This window comes from Pongo abelii, chromosome 17 (assembly GCF_028885655.2).
Source record: "Pongo abelii isolate AG06213 chromosome 17, NHGRI_mPonAbe1-v2.0_pri, whole genome shotgun sequence".
Taxonomy (NCBI): Eukaryota; Metazoa; Chordata; class Mammalia; order Primates; family Hominidae; genus Pongo; species Pongo abelii.
In genome coordinates, this window is record NC_072002.2 from 48,326,217 (window position 1) to 48,353,529 (window position 27,313).

General features: G+C 35.9%; 1 protein-coding gene across 13 annotated transcripts in view; it reads right to left on the minus strand.

The window, feature by feature from the left end:
• The window catches only part of NOL4 (nucleolar protein 4), a 376,996-nt gene that overhangs the window by 165,128 nt on the left and 184,555 nt on the right, over positions 1-27,313 (minus strand). For 11 of the 13 annotated variants that reach the window (XM_054537789.2, XM_054537788.2, XM_024236126.3 and 8 more), the window contains one exon: positions 897-1,180. In XM_054537789.2, the coding sequence (XP_054393764.1) occupies positions 897-1,180 (284 nt within the window). Of the gene's footprint in view, positions 1-896; positions 1,181-5,037; positions 5,760-27,313 lie in introns of those variants that run through there. The other 2 variants (XM_054537793.2, XM_054537796.2) reach the window with 2 other exon arrangements.

Genomic DNA, 27,313 nt, shown 5'->3' on the forward strand with positions numbered 1-27,313 from the left:
CCAATTTAGGAAGCATAGTGCCTTAGCAAATTCAGAAATTAATCCAGATTAAGACATTTTGCTTTAAGGATCTATGTCAAAAAACAAGTTCTACAACTCTGACTTAGAGGTAAGGGCTGGGGAAGGCACTCAAAAGGTATATTCCATAAAAACCCTCATCTGTTCCAAAGTACACCTTCAAAAATCATAGAGCAAAGTCACCAGCATGTGTTATCTCAAACTAGCAGAAGTTTAAGCTTAATTAAAAAAAAGTCAGCTGGGAATGGGAGAGGGTTGTAATTTATTCTAATATTAATATAAAGAATCTAAACATTTAGATATGTCTGAAATATGTTTTTGTCTTTTGTACGATATAATTTATGATAAATCATTTCCTAAAATAATTAATCCACAAACTTCATCCAGGACCCTCATACTTAACAGTTATTTAGTGTCCACAAAGAAAATTACTGATCAAAGTCCCCAGGTCTCCAAAGCAAACTGAAGAATTTAATTGAAACTTTATCTTTACGTACACCTATCCATCTAGGAGAAACTAGATAGTGATCTTTTATAGTAGAAAATGGTGTACTGAGACTGAAACTGTCACATCTGAGCTCAACAAATTCCCAGAGAGATTCATACAGATAGATTATATACATGAGAAACATTAACTCAAGTGATTCTCTGGATCTAAAAACACCCACAGCTTTGAGACATGATTCATTTTGCTATTATTCCTGAAATCATATGTTATAAACACACAATATGCTTGGTCATAAGTTTCTTGGTATCCTCTTATTGGATTTGTTTATAATATTTTTATTAACAATAATGTTTATCTCCTATATGCATAGGTATTTTTCGTGACCTTCACGACCAACTCAAAAATTCTGGAAATTGTAATGTGATCATACCTTGCTTCCATTTTCTCTTGCCTCTCGTTCCATCTTGAGGTCAGAAATTAGAAGATTCTTATATTTGTTTTTCCCATTACTGTTGTGATCATCTATTCTGTATTCCGAAGTTAGCTGCGCAGAGAGGGGACTGTCACTCAGGTTCAGTGGCTGTTCATCTTGCTCCAGCCCAGTTTTGCCATCACTGTTGGAGTCTCCCATCTCCCTGCTGTGTGTTCCCCCTGAAGCAATTGAACTGTGCCCCAGAGTCTCATTGCCATTAAAGCTCTCTGCAGCAGAATCATCTGTTGGAAAGGAAAAGTTATATTTTGATTTTAATCAATATGCTATTCAGATTCTACTTCAACTAGTATTTATTGAACTCCCATTATGTGAATGGCATTTTACATACAATATGTAATTCATCCTCAGCAATAAGCTTGTAAAGCAGTTATTGTTATTTTTAATCTAGTAGGCACATGATAAGGTTTGAATGTTTTGTCCTCACTAAATCTCACATTAAAATGTGACCTCCAATGTCCATAGTGGGGTCTAGTGGCAGGTGTTTGGGTCATGAGGGTGGATTTTTCATGAATGGCTTGGTGCCATCCCTATGGTAATGAGTGAGTTCTTGCTCTGGGAGTTCACAGGAGAGCTAGTTGTTTAAAAGAGCCTGGCACCTCTTCTCTCTCTGTCTTGCTCCCTCTCTCACCATGAGAAAAACTGGCTCCCCTTCATCTTCCACCATGATTGTAAGCTTCCAGAAGCCCTCACCAGGAGCAGATGCTGGCACTATGCTTCATGTACAGTCTGCAGGGCTGTAAGCCAAATAATCCTTTTTTCTTTATAAACTACCCAGTCTCAGGTATTCCTTTATAGCAATGCAAATGCGCTAACACAGCACATTTAGGCACAATAAGTGAAATAAAATAATAAGAAGAAAACAGAATTGAGAGAACAGTTCAATCTCAAATGCAATCTCAAAGAAAAAAAACCAAAGAGAATTAAATAACTACCAATTATTTTGCAAATAGTTTTTGTTTTTCCAGTGAGAATATCTAGATTTGGTAAAAATTCTCTGATAAAAAGCATCATTTATCCTGCTGGTGGAATGTGCATCAGTATTAGCTGAATGAGTGTTTAATATGCATCTAAAGCATTAAAAGTCCTCATAAACTTTGTTCCAGTCATTACACTTCTGGGAGTTTAACACCTAAGAAGTTTAATCATTGTGTGTATCTCTTTGTAGGTAAACATTTATACTAGTGTTGTTCATAATAGCAAAAAATTAGAAATGACCTAAATTACCACAAATAGATTATTTAAATAAATGTTGAAATTGTTAGACTATTATGTAGTTATTCAATATTCCATTTTAAGATATGGGGATGTGAGTCATGAAGTACTAAACACAAAAATCTAGCTACAAAAGAGTGTGGTTGGTATGATCCCCATTTTGTAAAAAGAAAACACATAGACAAAGATTACATGAAATAACATTCTATTTTTCTTAATTAATTTTATCTTATATGATAAAAATTTGCTACTGATTTTTAAAAATTATGATGGAAAAGGTATTAAATTGTTTCATTTAGTTAAAAGCTATTAGTGAAATCATATAAATATGGCTGAGCAAAAGAAATATTATTCAATACTTGTGATTTTTATTTTTCTGAATATTATCAAGTATGTTTTTTTGAGGGGTGTAATGAAATAGTTAATGTTTTCTAATCAATTACATTCATGAGAATTATATTCAAATTCTGAAAGAGTAATATAACTCACATGTTCATTCATTTATTCACTAACATTTGTTAAGTGCTTACTCTGACCAAAATAGGGTTAAGTATTTGGCCTGTAGAGACTCTGTCTTCAACAAGTTCACAGATAATTAAAAGAGACAGAAAAACAAACATGCTCTTAAAATGCAGACCAAGAAGGCTGTGATCTAATACAAGGGATAAAGACGTCATAGAAGGCTTCCTAAAGAAGGGGATATGAGTTGAATTCCAAAAGGTGAGTGAGCCTCAACGAGGTGGAGAAGTTGGCGAAGAGCATTCTCTGTAGAGGGATCAGCATGTGCAAAGTCACAGAGGTCAGCATATGCAGGGCAAGTGAGAAGTAAGAGTAGTCTGGAGCGCAAGAAAAGAGAATGAGAAAAGACAAACATAGAAAGAAAAAAAGAGAATACCAAGAAAAGCATTTTGTTTTTCAAAGAACTTGGATTTTATTCTGGGAGCAAATAACAGTTTTAAGTTATTGTGGGAAGTGACATGGAAAAAGTTATATTTCAAATAGACTATTCTGACTCTGATGAGGAGAATGGTATGAAGGGGCAAAATGGAAGTTGGGGAGACCAATTAAGAGATTTAGAAGTCATCTAATTTGGCATATTTAAAAGCTCAAACTTCTGAAGCAGTGGCAGTGCAGAAAAAGAGGAGACAACTAGAAAAACTGGTACAACTAGTAGTAATGGAATAGGCAAGAGTCTAAGATGAAACCAGATCTGTAGTAAAAAATTAAAAAACAGGCTGGGTGCAGTGGCTCATGCACTTTGGGAGGCCGAGGTGGGTGGATCACCTGAGGTCAGGAGTTTGAGACCAGCCTGGCCAATATGGTGAAATCCCCGTCTCTACTAAAAATACAAAAATTCGCCGGGCATGGTGGCATGTGCCTGTAATCTCAGCTACTCGGGAGGCTGAGGCAGGAGAATCGCTTGAACCTGGGAGGCAGAGGTTGCAGTGAGCTGAGATCGTGCCATTGCACTCCAGCCTGGGCAACAAGAGCGAAACTGCATCTCAAAAATAAAATAAAATAAAATAAAAATATAAAAACAAAGCACATTAGGTTTAAGTTTAATTTGTAATGAAATAATATTTTTTCATTACAAATTACGCCTGGCCTGAATTATTATTTCACGCCTGGCCTGAAATAATATTTTTTGGCAGTTTTCTAAGACTACCCTGTGAACAATGTTAAAATATGTTCAAATGGCAAAATTCTATTAAATTACTCTTTTTATGTACCCATCAAAGAAAGAATTGATGTGGAAAGAAAAAATACATAGGAAAATTTAGGAAACTGGCCATAAATATAATATGACATTTTTTATTACATGGTACTTTCCATAGGTATTAATTCAGGGATTCAAAATATTATTTTAACATGAAATGTCTAGGGTTTTTGAAATGCAGAATTAAGGGGATGACTTATATAAGTAATTTAGATAAATGTGTGCATGTTCTTTTTTTGCCAATTCAAATTCTTATGCTAAATTATGAAGATGATTTTTATTACTTTATTATTTCCCACAAAAGTCCAAAGAAGAGCACAATGAAAATATTCAACTCCAATTTTTAATTCATGAAAAAAAGTGATGTAACATTTGTGTTCTAGAATCTTTTAAAAAATATAGTAACATTTAATGTATGAAAGCTTTGTCAATACGTTATTAGGTTAAATAACACTAAGTATATATTACATTTTAAAATAAAATCTACATTAGCATAAGACAAATCCAATATCTATCTTGGTTAAAAACTAAACATCCTACATCTATTTCTTCAATCTGAAATCATTATGTATATCTAATAAATGGTATACCATTCATTTATTTTTCAGGTAAGGTAAACATTATTATTTGTCAGGAAATGCTTTAATAAGTGCCTTGTTTTTATTTCAATAAAAAATATAAACAATAAGTTAGAAAATATTTTTAGATGGAGTAGTTCACTCCAGATGTTACCAAGGTAACTAAATTCAACAGCATTACATATTTCATTCCTGAGTAAATCAGTATGTTTTAAGAAAAACAAATACATGATGTACTCATTTGTATCAAATATACATACTCACATATTTTGTAATTTAAATGGTAAAAAACAATAATGTCTCACAACACTGTCCTATAAATCCAAATTTAAAACAAAGTTTTTGATGTCTTTATTTAAAAAATACCATATAGAACAGTGAGCACATATTAAACTGAGGATAAATTAAGAATTTTCTATTGTTGAGTTTCATGTAATCATGTTAAACGTTTTTATTCTCTTTCCCTCTCTCCCTAAAAGATACTTTTTAAGAATTTAAAATCACAGATCTCAGACTCCTGTAACCAATTCACATCAGGTCATCACTTTAAAGGGGTAATCTGCTTCCTTACCCAACATAGTTTGCTCCATCCTGAGTAGCTGCTACACAGAGGGTGCAGTATTTAGATCTGTGGGTATGGCCTTCAGGTTCACTGGGCCAGGGCGGTGGTTCTTCTCTCAAGGTTTCAGCCTGGGTACCATAGCATTTGAACCAAAGACTCTGTATATGAGTCCCAAGGAAAACAGCACCTGGAGCTTTGGAAAATAAGAATGCCCAGGGTACCTAGCAACAGAGGAGAATGTGGAATGTGATGACAAGGAAGTGTGGAATCTAGTGACATTAGGAGGGCAGTTGGATGTCGGGAGTTAATTTGTTCTGTGGCTACTTTCGATGGGATGGATTTATTGTTGGAGAATTATTGTGCTATCTCTGTGAGCACAGATGAGGCTCCTTCTTGTCTAGAGGGTCTAGTAACACAGTAAATGGCAGATTATTCATTTTATTGTTTCTCTTTTGCTACTCCCCATTCCCTCCATGAATTAGTAGAGACCCTAGAAATACTGTAAGTTATCCCACCAGCATTTTGTAGAAAAGTGGTTTCATCAGCATCATATTCAACAATTAGCTCTCTCTGTGTGAAGAGAATTGACCTAAAATATTATGTATCATGTATATGTCTACGTGTGTGTATTTAAGTGTGTGTGTGTATATGTAATCTCCCAAAGTACCTGACCTACTTTCTTATTCAGTTACTTTCAGTAGCTCAGCATCACGGCCTTTAGGCCAAGTGCCTTAGGCAAAATAAACAGGAAAAAAAATTATATATATATATGTGTATATATATGTGTATATATATGTGTGTATATATGTGTATATATGTGTATATATGTGTGTATATATATGTGTACATATATATGTGTATATATGTGTACATATATGTGTATATATATGTGTGTATATATATGTGTGTATATATATGTGTATATATATGTGTATATATGTGTGTATATATGTGTATATATATGTGTATATATATGTGTATATATATATACACACACACATATATATATATACACACACACACATATATATATATAATCCTCATTTTAACAGTAGTACTTGGAAATTTAGTCTCAAAATTCAGGTCAGATGCTCACAGGGTCCACAAAGATTTTATTGTTTTCCCCAAATTCACCACAATTTTCCTCCTCTAGTCCTTTGATGCCTCCCTTAGAAAACTTCTCTTCATATCTTACTGTAAAACTAAGTATTAGGTCCAAAATATAGACTTAAATAGCCTTGCTGAAAAGATTAGTACCTTCATATCCAAAAAAGTAGAAAAAATTTAAAAATTCCTTTGAAATCTAATTGCAAAGTAGTTTAAGTGCAACTCTCCTTTACCCCTTGTGGTCTCTGCTCTGTCTTCTCCCAGAAAGGGGCTCAAAAAACAAACAAACAAACAAACAAAACAAACAACAACAACAACAAAGGAAGCTTATCTATCACTAGGTCATACCTTACATCTTACACCATAACTGCCTTTACTCTGCAACACAAAGCAGGTAATGTAGGCTGAATTAATCCTTGGCAGCACTTTCCAGCCAGCCCAGTTTCTGCCTGGAGTCTGACTCTCTGATTCATTTCTGGCTTAAGCTCCTTTGTCACCTAGAAATTCCTCATTTTCCTTCCTTAAAACTTTGTGATGACCTTTTCATTCTTTAAATTTATGTTTTACTTATCCTCTATAACACAGTTTTTAACATGTAATTACATAGCCCTGCTCTCTGTTTTGTTTTTGTTATCTCACATGCAAAAAGCTCAATTCCTGACCACAAAGTCCTGTGCTTTGAAACCTGCAGAAACATAAACAATCAAAATTGCAATTGCAATTTTTATTGTATTTGCAAAATATAATTTGGATTATATACTATTTAGTAACGTTATCTTAAATATGTGCAAAAGAATAATGGGACATTTTGAAGTCAAAACATTCATACTTAAGTTTACTGATGTAAACAAATGTATATGTATATACATATTATGTATGTATGTAGTTATGTATATATATGTATGACTACTACTAAAAGATTAAAGGACATTTGTTTTAAAATGATAAAACTGATTTTATTGAAGGTAAGAAAATAACAGATGTTTCAGCCTTCTACTAAATTGTCCAAAAGGGTGACACTCTTACTCTTGTTTGATAACTCTTAATCCATTCTTTGTCATGGACGAATGGGATCTGCTTGAAAGAGGTTATTACAGTGAAGGCATAGAGATAAGCTGGATGTCTCAAAGCATATAACTAAATTTCAGTGCAATAATTAAATAATAAAACTAATTCTCACCTATCAATGAAAAGTTAATTTATATTGTTTATATTATGTTGTTAACAATATTTAACCAAACATCTATGTGCACAAGATACTTTTCTTGGCACTGTTGAGTCCAAAGAGACTCCATATAAAAATTGTTCTTATCTAAGATTAGACCATAAGACTTACAATGCAAGGTAGAGAATACTATCTGCTCCATGAGAGTTTCATATCAAGCATAATGAATAAAAAGTTTCCTCAGAGAAAGAAAAGTCACCTATGTATTGCTGGGGATGAAAAGTGTATCAGGGAAGGTCTTTTACAGGAGGTGGAATTTGAAGAAGGTGAGATATATATAGATGTATAATGGGGACGGTGGAGCTTATCCCGGTTTAGGAGATGGCATAAGAAAAAGCATCAGAGGCAGAAAAAAGCTGGAAGAGGACAGGGAATTAGTATGTTGTACATACTAAAACAAAGAATTGTGTGTGTGTGTGTCTATATACGTGTGTGTATATATGTATATATATGTGTGTATGTATGTGTATGTGTGTGTGTGCATATATATATGTGTGTGTGTGTGTGTGTGTGTATATATATATATATATAAAATAGGATCTCACTCTTTTCTCCCAGGCTGGAGTGCAGTGATGAGATCACAGCTCACTGCAGCCCCAACTTCCTGGGCTCAAGTGATCCTCCTACCTCAGATCCCCAAGTAACTGGGACTACAGGTGCGCACCACCATGCCTGGATAATTTTTTTTTTTTTTTTTTTTACTTTTTGTAGAGAGGGGGGTCTCGCTATGTTGCCCAAGCTGGTCTTGAACTCCTGGGCTCAAGCAACCCTCCTGCCTCATCCTTCCAAAGTTCTGGAATGCCAGGCATTAGCAATGCACCGTGTCTGAACAAAATTGTATATTTTAGAGTAGTGGATATTTTACTGTCTACTCTTTTTTCAGGAGCACTCATAAAATCATTCATTATTCTCCTGGCAGGGGGCAGGGTACTAGTAAAAACCCATTGATTATGTGAGTGTAGTTTGAGGAAGCTTATTTATCTCTGTTCCTACCTCTAAGCTGCTATTAACTGACCCATAACAAAATTTTCTCCCAATTCCAAGATGACACATTTTTCAAACTGGCTATTATGCAACAACTGGTAAATGGCTTCTTAATTATCTAAACAAATTGCAAAATACAGTCATGCATTGCTTAACGAGAGGGATACATTCTGAAAAATATGTTGTTAGGCAATTTCACCATTGTGTGAACATCATAGAGTGTGTTTACACAAACCTAGATGGCATAACCTACTATACATTTAGGCTATGTGGTATAGCCTATTATTCCAGACTACAAACCTGCACAGGATGTTACTGTACTGACTGCTGTCAGCAAAGATAACACAGTGGTAAGTATTTGTGTAATTAAATATGTGTAAACATAGAAAAGGTACAGCAAAATATATAACATAATCTTATGAAATCACTGTTGCATGTGAGATCTGTTATTGAATGAAACATCATTATGTGACACATGACTGTACTATTTTCACATTTACTCACTAGCTTGTTCAGGATTTCACAGAACTAGCTATTTTATATAAAATTATATGCAGAAGTGTATTTTGATATTTTTATAATGTGTTGGAAAATATTGGATTTATTTTGTTGACAAAGTCACAGTTATTGTAAATACCACTGTGTTATATTTCTTATAGTCATAGTAGAAAAAAAAGTTAAAATTTTATTTAGAAGTAAGTGAAAAAATACATACATAGATTTTTTTCCTCCCAACGCACATTTCAGATCTACTTATAGAATCCAGGGTAAGTGTTCCTGAACTAGATGCTATGCTACTTTTTTCACTTATATTAAATGGTACCATAATATATTATCATAACTCACAGGTTTCAGATCCCTAAGTCCAACACTGATACGGTAGGTTTCAGTGGGGGATCTGTGTTGTCCTTCTTCTCACCTTACAACACCTTGTCATTTTGTGACATTTAAAATCTATTTACCAGCTAGAATGTACATTTCCACAAGGTAGGTATTCTACATCTTTTGTTTCTTTGTGTTCCTCTATGGAATCCAGTCTAGTGTTTTACACAAAGTTAACATTATAGATATAGATGATATAGCTATAAATAAGGCAAACAATGTCACAGATAATATAATGCATTAATGCTGCTGTGCGTGAAATCCATGTATTAGTCACACACTCATGAGGCTATTTATTGCTACAACTTAAAACCAAAACAATACGTGAGATTTTTGATGTTCTGCCTCATACAGCAAGCAGTATATACAATGAGAAAATCTCCTGTTAGATTTAAAGTGAATGTAAGACAATCATTTCATAGCATGTCAGTGTTCTCAAAGAGAGCTGACCACTAACCACTGGAAAGAAATGCCCCAGAAAACCCGTCGAATGGGCAATAGAAACAAGAAACAATGCCATATAATATTATTATAGAGTCGTTCTATTCGAAAATGATTTGACAATTTATAAGGACATGGCTTAGAGATGTATCATTAATTATCCCCAACCACTAACTAAGTTATGGGAACAAATGTCACAGATTGGGGTAAATCATTTTGGAAAGAAATGTTCTAATTGAAGCTAAAACCAATATGATCCAAAAGGAAGTTACGCTAAATTGGTATTTAGCCAAAAAACAAACCAAAAGGGTTTCTTCTTGCCGAAAACAAATCAGAAAATACTTTATTTTGAAAAAAATGAAAATCTAGGAAAATAAAAAGACCCATCTGTAACAAGCTTATGTTTGAAACAGTGTCTTGGAGCTGGGCAGGACCTGGGCTAGCTTCCAATTTGCCCTTGTAAGAAGCACTTTGGTGGTGGCTATTCACCTTACAGAACACTACCATCCCCATCCCAGGACTTGTTCTTGATACACAGTGATAAGTTACCAGCAACTATGCTTCTCTCCTGTCAGTTGACCATTGTGATGGCCTGTTGTGGATTCTGATTCTCTCACTTATTTCACCAAGTCAGCTGTTGTTTTGCCTAATGCATTTTTCTGAGTCTCTCACTTATTTCACCAAGTCAGCTGTTGTTTTGCCTAATGCATTTTTCTGAGTCTCTGTCCAACCAGACCAGAATTTACTCTCACCTTCATGCTCATGTCCCAGAATAATCTGACTTCTGTGGTTCTGTATTACAATCCTCTAATTCACAGGGTCTTTGCCAAACCATATCCTAATGTACAGCCCCATAATTCTATATAAGGATAAAACCATGCTCAGAGGAGCAAAAATGGTTGATTCTTGTCTACTTTGGTAAGATATATAACAATAAAAAATATAAGATAACTAAAATATAGAGCCCTGTCTCCTCATTGAGCAGGAAACTAGTGTTTCAAAATATATCTACATACCACATCCACAGCAAAGGTTAAGTTCTTAAAACTTGACCTCTCTACTACTTAGAAGAAGACACATTACATAGTAGGTTTCATCTGGTTTAGATTGCAGTGAAAATGGCTTTTCCATTTGGCCTTCATGATGACAGAATAGACCAGCTGGAACTCTAGGTATCTATATGCATGAACCCTGGGGCAATTTTCAAAGAAAGAAATTGTATCAGTACAAATAAAGTTTTAGCGTAAGGCCCTGCATTCTTCAATGGGTGACTCTGCCTTTTGAGAATGTCTCCTGTCTCTTCATACACTTGGGCATCATGAACTGAGTACCACCTTAATTAAATTAAGACATGCTCATTAAATTTAGATACGCTCAGTACCTCTTTTTCATCAAGTGGAAGTGTGACATGTAGGAATGGGTCTTCTCAGGCTCCCATGGTATATGAATAGGTTGCTCAAAACCCACAAAACAACAGTGCCTTCTTTAATCTCTGTCTACTAACTTAAAGGAAATTTTTAATGAAAAATTGGTTGAAAATAAGAAAGGTCAGCCTTATTTATATGATAATGTGAAAGTCTGCAATGGTACAGTTGTTTACATAGATAGACCCAAATAAAGAAGGAAATACACTAAATGGGTAAGACTTTGAGCAGTAAGTCTTTTTGTATACTCTCCTTAAGAAAAATATAGTGTTAGGTTATCGTATTATGTCTTTGGCAGTGGCCAAATGGCATAAAGACTTGAAAGAGCCAGCCTAGATGATTTTTAGACAGAAGTGGAAGCATGATATTGATAAATCTTTTATAATAGGTCAAGGGCTTGAAAATCTTCATGCCATGTCCATGTCCATCAAAAAACCACTACAGTAGAAGGTGATTCTAATAATCAGGTGCCCAGTGTAACTTTTCCTGTGGATATGAAGCATCCTACCTGCTGGAACCAGGTTTGTTCAGTGAGATTATGAATGGAGTAGAAGTCAGAGCAGTAGTAGAGCATGGGTGCTTCATTCTGGGTGCTTCATTGGTCATGTTAATCTGAGTACTCAGTTGTCCAACAGAGTGTTCAATCTTAAAATTTTGATATAGTACATAGCTTTGAGAAGACTGCTAACTTCATTGTAGCAGATCAATTATATTGGATCTCTTTAATTCTGTATGGGCTAGCTACTTGTTCTTAGTGGAATAGATGTTTTATTTTTGACTTGGTCCTGCATTTCTTGCCCGTTCTTCCTCAGACATCATCATTTTTGGCCTCAGAATGTTTTACATGCTATACTTTTTCTGATACTACATTACATTCAATCAAGGAAATCACATCATAGTAGAAACATTGAAGCAACTATAGGATTTTCCTTGGAGTTATTGCTGTTATCTCTTCCATCACTGGCAGACTACTGACCTTATAAAATGATGGAATGAGCTGTTAAAAACTCAACTACAACGCCACCAAGAGATAGTAGCTGAGCCTGAGGGGCTGCATTTTAGGATGTGATGTGTGCTTTAAGTCAGCTACTGATACTTGGGGCTACTTATTTCTTAGCCACAACATCAGGCTGGAAACAAGGTGCTCGAGAGATGGAAGCAACACCTATCATAACTCTTCTTTACAATTGTAGGTTCTGCTCACCTGCAGAAAGGACACTTGCAACAAGTGGAATAGAAACTGACCATTTCACACCATGCAGACCACTAACGGAATTGATTTTTTTTTTTCTTTTTCTTTTATTATTATTATTATTATTATTATACTTTAGGTTTTATGGTACATGTGCGCAATGGGCTAATATCCAGAATCTACAATGAACTCCAACAAATTTACAAGAAAAAAACAAACAACCCCATCAAAAAGTGGGCGAAGGACATGAACAGACACTTCTCAAAAGAAGACATTTATGCAGCCAAAAAACACATGAAAAAATGCTCACCATCACTGGCCATCAGAGGAATTGATTTTTAAAAAGGAGGGCCATGTGTTGGTTGAGGTCATTAATCACGAATACCAATGGAATGAAAGATGGCCAAATAACAAAACAGGTTGGGAGGTGGATACTCAGGGAGTATCTAAAGTATTTTTCATTATGTTCTGCAGGAAGGAAAATACTATCAAGGCAATTCTTGTAGGCAGAGACAAGAAGATCGCATTCCCTGACATGCCATTGCATCTGGAATATTTCTTGAGTAGTTTTATTGCTGCTAAAGAAGTAAAAACATGGAATTTGTAGTTGAGTTTTTTAGTCATAAATACAAGCTGTGGCTTGGAAACCAGATGCAGAGACAAGGAGTGCAAAGTTTATCTGGATTTCTTTGCTTGCTGTCAAGTATCTGAATATTAAATAAACATATTCCTTCAGTTTTATCTCTATCATTGTACATAGCATGTGGTGGTAGTAAATAAATATATGAATTAGTCCATTAATTGTATAATTTCAATTGTTACAGAATTGAAATGGTAATGAACATCACTTTGTGATTTCAACTCAGAAAAGTGAGTCTTTTCAGCATGAAACCTGGGTGCAGTTGCTGGACATGGCTCAGATTTAGTTCTACTGGGGAAATAATAGGATTTATGTAGTTTATGCAAAGAAGATGGTTAAGTATTTGGTGGAAGTATATTTGGACATATGAGAAAGTTGTGTGATGGTGTGATGGTGTGATATGTGTGTATGTATTAGCCAGTGATAGCATGTACTAAGCACTCATAGGGATGGCAACCTAGTGCCTACATTCTCCTAATTCGCAAGTGTGGGCCAGAGTAGGCATGATTTCTTGCTGCCTTGGAAGAATCTGGAGCTGTGAGACAGATGAAATTGATGTCATTGGAACTAGGTATTTTTATGTTAAACACTAGAGAGTACTAAAACTATTCTCACTGAGGTCCCCATCATTTTTCTAGTTCCTAACTTTCCAGATTTGGGGTAATCAACTCTTTTGTGAATTTTGAGATATTCAGTCCTTCTTCAATAGATAATCACTTTTGCACCATTTTTGCTTAGCCAGTTTAAAAAAAAAAAAAAAAAAAAACTTGAAAAAGCAACCTTAAGAAATACATAAAATTTGTTTTGCTTTTGAAAAAGCCAAAAACTAAGGAGTGACATCAGAAAGAAGGTGGAATAGGAAGCCTCGGACCCTCCTTTCCCTCATGGATGCTCTGACTCAACACAAATACACGTCACTCTCTTTGTGAAAATTCCAGAAATTAGTTGAGAGGCTCCTACATCCTGGGTGAGTGCAAAGCCAGCCACACAGAAATAAGTAAAAATATTTGAGAAAAGTGAGGAACAGAAATGTTAAGTGGCTTGACTGTGTTCAGTTAAAATTTTAAAGGACCTCAAGTTATGTAATAACTTTACGTTAAAGGACTTCAAGTTATGTAATAAAGTATAGTCATAAAAATAGGGAATACTAAGCCTAAAAAGAATACTTTCAGGGACTATGGGGAGGGATAGAACTAAATCAAATATTTGATGGTTTTAATATGTTTGTATTACCTGTCAGGAACATAGAAAATTAAAGATTTGAAGATTAAAGATTATACACAATCAGTTTTTTGTACAGTATATCAGAAAACATTGATGAAATTATCAAAAGATCAAGTAAAGTATCTCTATCTCTGGAGGCATTTAAGGATGAAATGTAAGCTACTGGAGGGTAATTTCCAGTTCTTATTCCTTTATTGATTTATTAGCATATTTTAAATATTCAATAACTATTTGTTAGAATAGACCATCGCACTAGTTCACAGTTGCACTGCTAGTATCTCTTTGGTAAATAGACTGCGGGTCTTCTTATCCTTATGTGTGTTCTTGAACTAACTGTATGTATTACTGAACTGGAGACTATGATAGGAAGAATTCCAAAAATTCCCTCCAACCCAAGATTCTACATCCTAATTTCTAGAACCTGTAAATATGTGGAGGTATCACTCCTGTGATTGTTATGTCACGTGGTACAACTGATGTTGGTAGAGAGATTATCTGGGTGGGCTGATTAAATCACATGAGCTCGTAAAAGCACAGAGCTTCCTCAATTAGTAGCAGAAGAGAAAGTCAGAGAGATTCACAGCACAAAGGTTTTTCAGGATGGAAGAGGCCACATAAAGAATGCAAGCGGTCTTTAAGGAGCTGACAGAGATCCCCCATTGATAGCCAGCCAAAAACAGAGACTGCAGTCCTCCAACCACAAGGAACTGAACTCTGCCAACTACCTGGGTAAGATTGGAAGTGAATTATTTCCCAAAGTCCCCAAGTTAGAGCCTAGGCAGGCTGACACCTTGATTTTGGCTTTGTGATACCCTGAGGATAGAACCCAGTCAAACTTGCCTGTACTTCTGACCTATAGACCTATGAGGTATATGGGTTTTTTTTAATGCTGTCAAGTTTGTAGTAATTTTTAGAAAGCAACATAAAATGAATACAGTACAAACATAAAGAATTTTCTATGGTATGTTAGGATATGAAATACTATTTAAAATTATTCAAGTATATTTCAAATAATAGATGTGTATTAGTAGTTCTCAAACTTTAATTGCTTTGGAATTTCCTGGGGGAGATGATTAAAAATATGTAACTGTAGGATCCATGTGGACACTAAAACCTGTAACACAATAAAGGCTAGAAATCTTGGTAATTTATTTTGGTTGAGGTCAGGGAATCTAGAAGCATTCTCCCATAAGAGCTTAGGAGCCACATGTGAGAAATTAATGTAGATGATATCCAACAACCAGCCAGTGGAATATGCAATTAAAGGAGGCACCTGTGGATAGCAACAGAACTAAAGATGACTAACAGCCCTCAATTCTGGGTTCAGTAAGGCTGAATCTGAGGATATTTTAATCTCATTTTATAAAAATCTGGAAAAATTTCAGAAAAAGAAGCCAAAAGCCAAATATTCTCTCCCTTTATCACAACTAATAAACAAAAATACTTACTGCCAGAACGGCCCCATTTTTTAAAAAGACTCATGAAAGGATATGATCTTGCCCAAAGAATTAAAGGTAAATGCGTAACTAAGGAGCTAAAAACCTTATCTGGGGGAAAAGGATAAACTTAATTACCTTGGTTAACAAACCCCTGGAAGAAAAGGTCTTTACCTGGGTCAAGTGTATGTTTGGAAAATCAAGAATCTTTACTCCCCTTATAAAGTAGAGCTGCCTATCATATAAGCATTCACATGTGCTGAAGTCACTGTCAGTTTTGCTCACATAGCAGGTAAAGAGTATCACCCTGGGAAGAATTGTCAAAACCATCAAAGTGTGTCCTCTGGGTCCTGCATGTTCTCTTTCCCCTCTTGATCACTAATTCTCCAGCTATTTGTGTGCACACTGGCTCTATGTATGTCATTTTACTGAGTAATGGATTGACAGATTGATTGATTGATTATCCTTTATCTGAAATTCCCTCACAGAAAAATGTTACTTCAACTAGGCACTTGTAATTTAAACCTTTTATCTCTAATTGCGGAATGAAAGGCTTTTTCTCTTGGTATTTTCAGCCATTAGCAAACAGGTGAAGTGTATTGTGTTTTGGGAGTTTGTGTGGAGAGAGAAACCCTGTGATCATACTAGACCTGTTAAGTACCCATGTTTTTAAAGTAACTTAGAGGTGAATGATTAGAATGTATACTCCTTTAGGTATTCTCCTAAACTCTCCTACCCGTGCCCTTCAACAGTTCTTCTCCCTATGGTAATGGGTGAGCCAGGACTACTCATTGATGTAGCTGAATTTCTTACTGCCAATATTCTGAGACAGCAAGAAGCCTGAGCTATGAACCTCTTCTTGGATTTACAGAACAAATATATCCTGAAATAATTATTCTGTAAGGATCCACAATACATGCTCCTTTATCTAACACAATGGTCATTGGCTGTTTTGTTCTCAGATCTGTTCTCCTTCTATTGCAAATTTTATTTCCTAGGTTTTCTTGCCTAGTGCCTTATGACTGGGTTTAGACAATGAGAGACACTGGCAGAGATGGATAATTGGACAAAGAGAGAATGCCTGGTTATGCCCTCCTCCCTCCCCATGCACACACCCTCTCTGGTCAGGCAGTCTCTCCATCTCCAGCATGGGGGGTATATCCTCTATGCCCTAGTTCCTGCTAAGAAGATTCTTTTGTGAATCTGATTCCCATGTAGGAGCTCTGGGCTTGAGCTCTAGTATTATCAGCTCTTCCCTGGCCCTTCCACTGCTAGCTATGGGAGCCGCCTCTTTCTGTTATCAATCCCAGAGATGTTTCACTAACACCTGCTTGGCTTTTTAGCTCTTCAAACACCACTGTAAATAGTGCCTAGTGTTAAATTTTCCTAATGGATGTCATGGAATGGGCTCCATTTTCCAGACTGGATCTCAATCCCAACTGATACAATTTCCTTTCCTTTAGCCTCAAGACTTTTGTCTAAAAACTTTGATATTATTATAAATGATATTTTGTAATTTTTTAAATAATATAAATTCATTATTTGATATACAAGATAATTTCACCCAGTTCCCTTTACTGTTTCTCTCTCTTGCATTGAAATTAATTACTGTCAGTAATAGTGGTATTAAGGGAGTTATCGACATCTTAAAGAATGAAAAATCAATAAAAGTTTTGTTGACAAACATAGTATTAGAAACTGGTTTCCTAATTCCAAAATAAACTTCCACCTAAATTCTATTAGTATATCTCAGCAAGAAACACAGGTTTGGGTATTGTGAGGAGAGGAGCCTGAAAAAGACAGATGCTATGTTATGTAGGGGGAGAAAATGAATTAACTTTAGATTTGTGATGAATTAATGGCAATACTAGCACTTAATGACGTGTCAAATTCTACATTCTTTTCTCTATGTTATATTGTCTCTCAGTGAAGGCAGGCTTTAGAAAGAGTTGGATTATAGAAATGGTAGAATATAAAAAAGTAAACTCAGCAGCAAAGAACAGAGAGGAAGATAGAGAGGAGAAAGATGATGAGAGAAAGGTGATGATGACGGTGGTTCGGAACAAGCTCAGTAGTAGGGAGCTCTCATGTGGCTTGGAGAATAGGTATTTGGTAAAGGGTGTTGGGGTCAGGAATCATGGGATTAGCAAGAAATATCCTTGGAATTATTAAAAATTAAGTGATAATTGTTGGGGGTTAATGTCTGGAGGTACTGAAGTAGGAGAAATAACCCTCCAAGGAGAATACCTCTTCCTCTAAGGAGCAAATCAACTAAATTACAAACAGGTGGAGGACAGAGGCTAGGCTTTTCTTCACTGCTGTATGCCTTGAAGCCAGCATTATGCTTTGTGTATAGTAGATATTCAGCAAATGCCTAAAGCTATAAATTAATGACTCTAAACCACCTTCATTCTATTTTCTAAACTCATGATTTTCATAGCCCAAAATTTTATATTGTATTATACACTAATTTTTTCATGCATGTAAGTCATATTTTCCCAAATGGTCATAGGTAGTGAGGACCTTACTTTAATAGTTCTTTGCATAAAGCAGTATATACAGCAAGTCGCCAAATGAAAATATAATTTTAAAAAATCAATGGAAGAAGAGACAACATTTTGTTTTTGTGGATATTTTATTTTTGTCATAGTAAGAGGATAGCCAAGAAGTAATGTCAGACTGATTTGAGGAAAAAAACACAACTAAGAATAGAAAGGATTCCCAGATAATGAGTATCCTTTTTATAGTAGTGGTATATGTATTCATTTTCATTTAAACTGTTTCTGTCATAATAAAACATTGAGTTCTCATCAAATCAAAATTTAAAAATCTGTCTTGGATGACCATTAAGAAAAACTAATCTAAGTTACTGTACTAACTGTATCAATTTAAACTCTTTGAATAATGCCAAATTAAGAGCTCTTACAATGTGATTACTACTAATTAATCGAGAGCTGGTCATAGTACCCCCCTACCCCATTCCATGTTTTATGCTGCTACACCAATGTCACATAAGCATGGCCATCTATAAAATCTTTCCTTGGATAAAGCGCAGTAGATTCTATTTTGAAAATCCTTGTTTCTTTACTTAAGCCAAAGAGGGAACATTTACTGAGCTTTGAAGCACCTGGTTCAGAGTGTTCACTGCTGATGGCACATTTCCAGGATCCTTCCTCAATGGTTATCCATGCAACTAAACTAAACAGAACAATGAATTACATTGAATATATCATTTGGTTGTACACATCTCATTTCTATGCCCCCTTCTAGTATAAATTAACATGCCAACAGCCTACTGCATTGATAGCCACACAACTACTCCAGGCTGAAACTGCCAAAGCAGGCGCCTGACCAAAGGACCATCAAACCACAAGTCAAACCCAAAGCCAATGCAGCCAGACCAGAAAAATGAATTAGGCCAAAGGATTTCATCTCTTGGAATTTGAACTAACACTTTCTTCTCAAGGGCCAATGACCACATCAAAACTACCAGTGAATTTAGAAATACAGAATCAGAGACTTTACCCCAGACCTACTAAATCAGAATCTGCATTTTAACCAGACTCCCAGAAGATTCATTTGCATGGTAAAATTTGAAAAGTTGAAACCACTAACATCGCTAGTAGCTGCAGCAGAAGTAAAAGTGGTAGGGGGGTGTTGGGCTGGAGAAGTTACAGGGGTCCATGATGAATACAAAACTATTTCAACATTTCAATTTTTGAAGAGTATTATATTCTCTCTTTGATTACCAAAGAGTATATACCTGTATCCCTTTTTCCTTTGTCCCTTCCTCCTTTCCTTCCTTTCTTCCATCCTTCTATTGAGGAATTTACTTAGAATCTCTTGAGCCAAATTAATTAGAGAAACCCAAAGTAGGGAGACACATAGAAACAGAAAAGATAAGGGAACTGTGTGGGGTCTACCTCACACAGTCTTGGTGTACAGTTATTCTTTCAGTACAATTATTAATCATGCCCCCCTTTGGATCTCAAATATATCTTGGTTTAGGCAATAAACTATATGATATCTCAGTATGAAACTCAGTGAGGTTTATTTATGGCCTAGCTGTTCTGCACATTCTAGTCTTGGGTCCCTTAAATCACTGTCTCCCTTATTGGGACACATCATTCTTACAAAAATTGACACCCTTGTGCCCTGATTTTTTGAAGTAGCTCACACACATAAAAATTTTACTATTTAATTAGTAGATACTATGTGCCACTAAAGAGTAATTAAAAATTATATTGGGGTACTAATTTATCAATCCTCAAAGCAAGCCCAGGCTATCTAATGTCACAGGGGCATATCCTTGGCTCCTGATTGAATGGCTTTCTCCAGATGGTCTATGTGCCAAAGCCCACTTAACACCCAGGAGCAGCTGACTCCATAATCTGTGGCCTTTTCTCTCCACCATGTACCTTTCCAGGCTATGAGCTTACGTCTCCCAATTATCTGGTGATACTGCGAACACCTGCCATGGGAGGAAACCATGCCATACATGAACATCTCTGAGGGCATAGAAACTTTCTGTTTATTGGATAGTATGCTCTATATCTCTAGTTTTCTGATAAAATGTTTAGACGCTTTGTAGTGTGGATTGAGCATGATTTTCTAGATAATACAAAGCCAAGAGGTGAGATTTTAAAAATTCTATTCAAAGAATTTTTCTTTAAAGTACTATTTTATACAACCAACACAACATAATAACCAATTTTCAATAATAAATATAGTGACAAAAATCTAAAATAAACTAGTAAATTAAACCAGGAAAAAGTTCCATAAGTTTTCACATACAAATCACTTCAGCTATTACTTACAAATGTTATTAAGTAGTGGGAAATGTACTATAATTCAGTGATTCTGTGCTTCAGAAAATAAACTGTTTCTTCATTTATATAACGAGTCCTATCTTAAAGTCAAAGTAAAGTAATGATCTAAATAAAATTCCACTTTGATTATATTTTTGGGCTTTTAGAAAAAGGAGCAATGCCTATTATATTTGATATTCTTAATAATTTTCAAAAGCCATAAATGTTAATCTCTACTCATTTTTAAAGGATACATGCAAAGAAACTGCATCCTAAGACAGAGCATGACTAGGTTAAATATTCAAAGAATCCTGAATTCAAATTCTTATTTCTTTTGCTTATTTTTTCTTCTGGGGGTATGGAGAGGAAACAGGGTCATGCATACAGTGGGACAAAAGGCCTAATCTTCGCCACATAGCAAGGGCTCAAGAGATTCTAAGTAAATGCCTCAATAGAAGGATGCAAGAAAGGAAGGAAAGGAGGAAAGGACAAAGGAAAACGGATATAGGCATATACTCTTTGGTAATCAAAGAGAGAATATAATAATCTTAAAAAATTGGAATATTGAAATAGTTTTGTATTTGTTGATAGGAGAGATGTGTTAATGGATACAAAATTACAGCTAGATAGGAGAAATAAGTTCCAGTTTTCTATACCACTTTGGATGACTGTAGTTAATAATAACATATAGTTTCAAATAATAGCTAGAAGGAGCATATTGAATGTTCTCAATACCAAGAAATAATAAATGCTTTAGGTAATGGATATACTAATTACTCTGATCTAATCTACATATACTATATATGTAAAAACATCACTGTGTACCCATAAATAAGTGCAATTATTATTTGTCAATTAAAAATAAAATTTAAAAAGATGATTATTTACTCTATTGCCTAAATTGATAAAGTTTTTCAGATATAAAAATCAAAATATGCAAAAAAATAAAAGATTAAGGTTGACAATAGGGAGAACAAGTCATGGTGGGGAGAGGGAGGGAGAGGAGAAATGAATGGGTAAAGAGGTGGCAGGATAGGGAATCACAAGGGAGTGGAATGGATGAGAAAATAAAAGGGAAGGGATGGAGAGAGGAGAAGAGTAGTTCAGGAAGGGCACTTATCTCAGTTTGAATAACAAAATCACTGGAGAATTATTATTTGATTAATATCCAGGTGTCTCCCAGGTCTCAAGCTCTGAGAGAACAGGCTATGTCCGTCTTTGTTCTCTGTTGTATCTAGCGCAGTGCTAGTCCCCTATTGCAGTGCTTCTCAAACTCTCAGCGATGAAGACTCCAGTCTTGTGTTTCTAATTTATCATGGACAACCAGTTTGTAAAACAAAACAAAACAAAACAAAAGCAACAACTTTAAACATGAAATGTAAAGAAAAGACATGCAAAATCCAAGCCCATTTATTATTAGATTCAATAGATATATAATTGCTTGTTTCCAAGTCCTATACATATCTTGTCACGGATATGTACCAGCAATTGTTATCAGCAATAATCCACTAACTTCTTATTGATTTGATAGACTCTCATTAAAAATTTGTAGAGGAGCTTCAAGATGGTTGCCCAGAGGCATTTCATATTTGCCTCCTTCACTAAGAAGAAACAAAATAGTGAGTAGATATTTTATACTTTCAAAAGATGATTATCCAAGAGAAAACACTAAAATTCAATATGAAAGTGACAGGAACTACCTAAAATAGAAGGAAGAAAGGCATCTGCTCACCTGAAATCAACTGGGTGTCAGATGCCAAGAGAGACTCCTCAATACAAGGAAAGAGTAAGAGAGAAACCCTCAACAGTTCACATTTCCAACATGGAGTGTGGCAATCCGAGCCACAGGAAAGCCCCTTCACTCTTCCTAGGTCCTGAAACCAACAAAGGGAGCTGCTGGGAGACCTTACAATGGCACTACCCCAGAGAGAGGGCTCACAGTGGGTCCCAAAAAACACCTGGAGATATAAGCAGCTATAACAAGCTGCCATTTTCGAGCGCCAGTGGCAACACACTGCACTCTTCCGGGCTCCAGTGATGCTGCAGCTGAGGTGCTAGATAAGCCCTGGTTCTTGCCTCTGGAGCTTAGGTGTGAGCAACCACCAAATATTACTGCGTCTAAGGTGAAAGCACAAAGAAAGTGCACGCAAGAAGCCAGCTACCACAGCAGGTCTTAGATATGAATTCTACTAAAGCTTGGATGCAAGTGGTGTGCACTTTCCCCAGCCACCAGGCTAGGCTGCTCCCACTGAAGGTAGCACCACCCTATCCAGTAGCAGGGCTGCAGCATAACCACTGCTGCCCACAACCTGAGCATTCTGATGGTGGCCTGGGGATCACCCCACCCCTGCCTACCATGCTGACACCCGCACACACCATCAGGAGGCCTGAAGATGAGCTCACCTGGCCCAGTGTTGTCCAACTGCTCCCATCCCAGAGCACAGACTCTGGAGGCAAAGAGATTGCTTAGCCCAGCCCACCACCACTGCACATGAACACTCCTCCTGGGGCCTGAGGTTGGGACTACCCACCCAGCTACCACCACAGCTGGCATCTATCTGCACATAGCACCTGTGAGCATTGAGACTGGCCCACTCAGGTCATCACAGTCCCACTGCCAATATAAGTACTCACCACGTGGGACCCAGATAGTTGTCCTGTTACCTTCACCCATGCCATGCTAGCTGTCCAGGGACCTGAGAACCCACCCACCTGGCCCACTGCTGTCTACCAAAATTGGAGTAAGCCACCTGGAGGCTCAAGAATAGGTTTACCTGAACCAACAAACACCAGGGTACACCACTCTGGGACCCAAGGACAGGCATCTCAGCCCATTGCTGCCACTACTGGGGCCTAAAGGCTGGCCTTCCTGGCATCCTAGCCCACAGAAAAACCTCATCACAGCCTCCAATAACAATTGCACCCTAAGCCACTGGGAAAATCACAGATACTACTGATGATGTTTACAGTCAAAGAAATTTTACAAAGACTACACTACTGCACACATCTAAAATCAAAGCCAAAGTGCCCCACTCAACCAACATCATAGGTACATATTCAGGAAAAAGTCCTCCCTGATGAAAGCAAATTCAGAAATTTGGAAGAAATAACTATATACCAGATGCAGAGATATCAATGTAAAGGCACAGGAAACATGAAAAAGCAAAAACATATGACACCTTTAAAGGGACATAATAATTTTCCAGCAATAGATCCCAATCAAAAAGAAATTCATGAAATCCCAGAATAACAAACTAAATTATTGATTCTAAATAACCTCAGTGAGTTACAATAGAAATCTGAAAAACAATACAAAGAAATCAGAAAAACAATTCAGGGCATGAATGAAAATTTAACAGACAGATATTATTTTAAAATACCAGAAGTTTTAGAACTGAAAAATTATTTGAATAAAATTAAAAATACATTTGAAAGCTTCAGCAATAAACTAGATCAAGCAGAAGAAAAAAATCTCAGAACTTGAAGACAGGTCTTTCGAAATAACCTTGTCAGAAAAAAAATAAAGAGAATAAAAAGAATGAGCAAAGTTTTTGTGACATATGATAAACCCATAAAGCAATCAAATATTAAAATTATGGGAGTCCTATAAGGCAAAGAGAAAATTAAAGCATTCAATAACTTATTAAATAGATAATAAATTAAAACTCCCCAATTTAGGAAGAAATTTAGACATTCAGATACAGGAAGTTCTGAGATCCCCAAACAGATAAAATACAACACGATCTTCATGGCACATTATAGTCAAACTATCTTAAGTCAAAGATAAATAGGGAATTCTAAAAAGAGCAAGAGAAAAGCATGTAGTCACCTATAAAGAAACACTCCATTAGACTAATAGAATTCTCAGCAGAAATCTTATGGGCCAGTAGAGAATAGGATGACATATTCAAAGTGCTAAAAAGAAAAAAAAAAATTCACGAAGGACACTATACCCAACAAAATTATCCCTCATAAATGAAGGAGAAATAAAATTTTTCCCAGACAATTGAAAGCAAAGGAAATTCATTAGCACTAGACTCTCCCTACGAGAAATGCTCAAGGCAGTCTTCAACCCAAAAGCGAAAGGACAGCATTTACCATCATGAAAACACGTTGTAACTAATACTCACTGGTAAAGCAAACAGACAAATGAGGAAGAGAAAGGACTCAATGATAACACTACAGAAAACCACCAAACCAAAATGACAGACAATAAGGACAAAATAAAGGAACAAAGAATATAGTAAACCAGAAAATGACAGTATGACAGGAACAAAATCTCACACATCAGTAACAAGCTTGAATGTAAATGAATTAGATTCTCCTCCTAAAAGATATTGACTCGCTGAGTGAATTTTTAAAATAATCCAACTACAAACTGCTCACAAAAAATAAACTTTACCTCTAAAGACTCATTATAGAATGAAAGTGCAGGGATGGAGAAAGATATTCCACACAAGAAAACAAAAAGTGAAGCCAGACATGGTGGCTCATGCCTGTAATCCTAGCACTTTGGGAGGCCAAGTCAGGTGGATCACTTGAGGCCAGGAGTTCGAGACCAGCCTGGCCAACACAGCAAAACCCTGTCTCCACTAAAAATACAAAAATCAGCTGGGCATAGTGGTGCACACCTATAGTCCCAGCTACTCAGGAGGCTGGGGCATGAGAATCACTTGAACTTCGGGAGGTGGAGGTCATAGTGAGCAGAGATTGCGCCACTGTACTCCAGCCTGTGCCACAGAGTAAGACCCTGCCCCACCCCACCCCCCAAAAAAGCAACAATAAACAATCCCAAAGTGAGCAGGAATAGCTATATTTACATCAGATAAAATGTACTTCAAGTCAAAAACACTAAAAAGGAAAAAAAAAAGGACAAAGAAGGTCATTATGTAATGATAAAATGATAAAACAGCTAGAGGATATAAACATTCTAAATATATAGGCACTCAACACTGGAGCACCCAGATTCATAAAGCAAATATTACTAGATCTAAAGACATCTAAAGATGGCAATAGACTCTAAAACAAGGATAGTGGGAGACTTCAACACCCTACTCTAAGCATTACACAGATCATCTAGACAGAAGATCTGCAAAGAAACATTAAACTGCACATTAGACCAAATAAACCTAACAGACATTTAAAAAAACATTTTATTCAACAACTGCAGAATACACTGTGTTCTCATCAACACATAGAATATTCTCCAGGACCTACTATATGTTAGGCCACAAAGCAACTCTAAAAATATTTGAAAGATTAAAAATTATATCAAGTATTTCTCAGACCATAATGGAATAAAACTAAAAATCAACACCAAGTTAACCTTTGGAAACTTATAAATACTTCGAAATTAAACAATATACTCCTGAACAACCACTGGGTTATGAAGAAATTAAGTTGGAAATTTAAAAATTTTTTGAAACAAATGAAAATGGGAATATAATATATCAAAACTCATGGTACATAGCAAAAACAGTACTAAGAGGGAATATTATAGCAATAAATGCCTACATTTAAAAAGTAGAAAGATTTCAAATAAACAATCTAATGATGATCCTCAAGGAACTGGAAAAGCAAGAATAAACTAAACCCAAAAACAGCAAAAGGAAAAAAATATGATTAAAGCAGAACTAAATGAAATAGAGACTGACTAACAATACAAAAAACAATAAAGCCAAAAGGTAGTTCTTAAAAAATAAACAAAACTAATAAATTATTAGACTAACCAAGAAGAGAAGATAGAAGACTCAAATTAAAAAAGAAATCAGAAATGAAAATGGAGACATTTCAACTGATAAAACAGGGATACAAAAGATCATCAGAGACTATTATGAACAACTATATGCTAACAAACCAGAAACCTTATAGGAAATGGATAATTTTCTGGAAACATATATCCTACTAAAATTGAATCAGAAACAAATAGAAAACCTGAACAGACCAGTAATGAGTAGTGAGATTGAATCAGTAATGAAAATCTTCCAACAAAGCAAAGACCAGGACCAGATAAATTCACTAATGAATTCCACCAAAGATATAAAGAAGAAATAATAATAATCCTCAAGCTATTTCAAAAAAATCAAAGAGAAGGAAATTTTCCCTAACTCATTCTATAAGGCCAATATTACCCTGATACCAAAACCAGACAAGGATTTGACAGATAGTGAAACTACACGCAAATATTCATGATGAACAGAGATACAAAAATCCCCAGCAAAATACTAATCAACAGAATGCAACAGCATATCAAAAAGATAATAAACCATGATCAGATGAGATTTATACCAGGGATGCAAGGGTGGTTTCATGTACCCAAATCAATAAAAAGGAAATGCATCATATCAATAGAATGAAGGGAAAAAAACAATAGATGCCGAAAAAGCATTTGATAAAACTCAACATCACCTCATGGTAAAAGCTTCAACCAATTAGGCATAGAAGGACCATACCTCAACACAATAAAAGCTGTATACAACAAACCCTCAGTTAACATCATACTGAATGGGAAAGGTTGAAAGCTTTTTCCTTAAGATATGAAACAAGACAAGGATGCTCACTTTCATCATTCCTATTCAACATATTTCTGGAAGTTCTAGCCAAGGCAATGAGGCAATAGCAATAAATAAATGGCATCAGCCCAGCACAGTGTCTCATGCCTGTAATCCCAGCACTTTGGGAGGCTGAGGTGGGTGGATCACTTGAGGCCAGGAGTTCAAGACTAGCCTGACTAATATGGTGAATCCCCGTCTCTACTAAAAATACAAAAATTAGCTGGGTGTGGTGGCAAACACCTGTAATCCCAGCTACTCAGGATTACAGGAGGCTGAGGCAGGAGAATCGCTTGAACCTGAGAGGCGGAGGTTGCAGTTAGCCAAGATTGTGCCACTGCACTCCTGCCTGGGCAATAGAGTGAGACTCC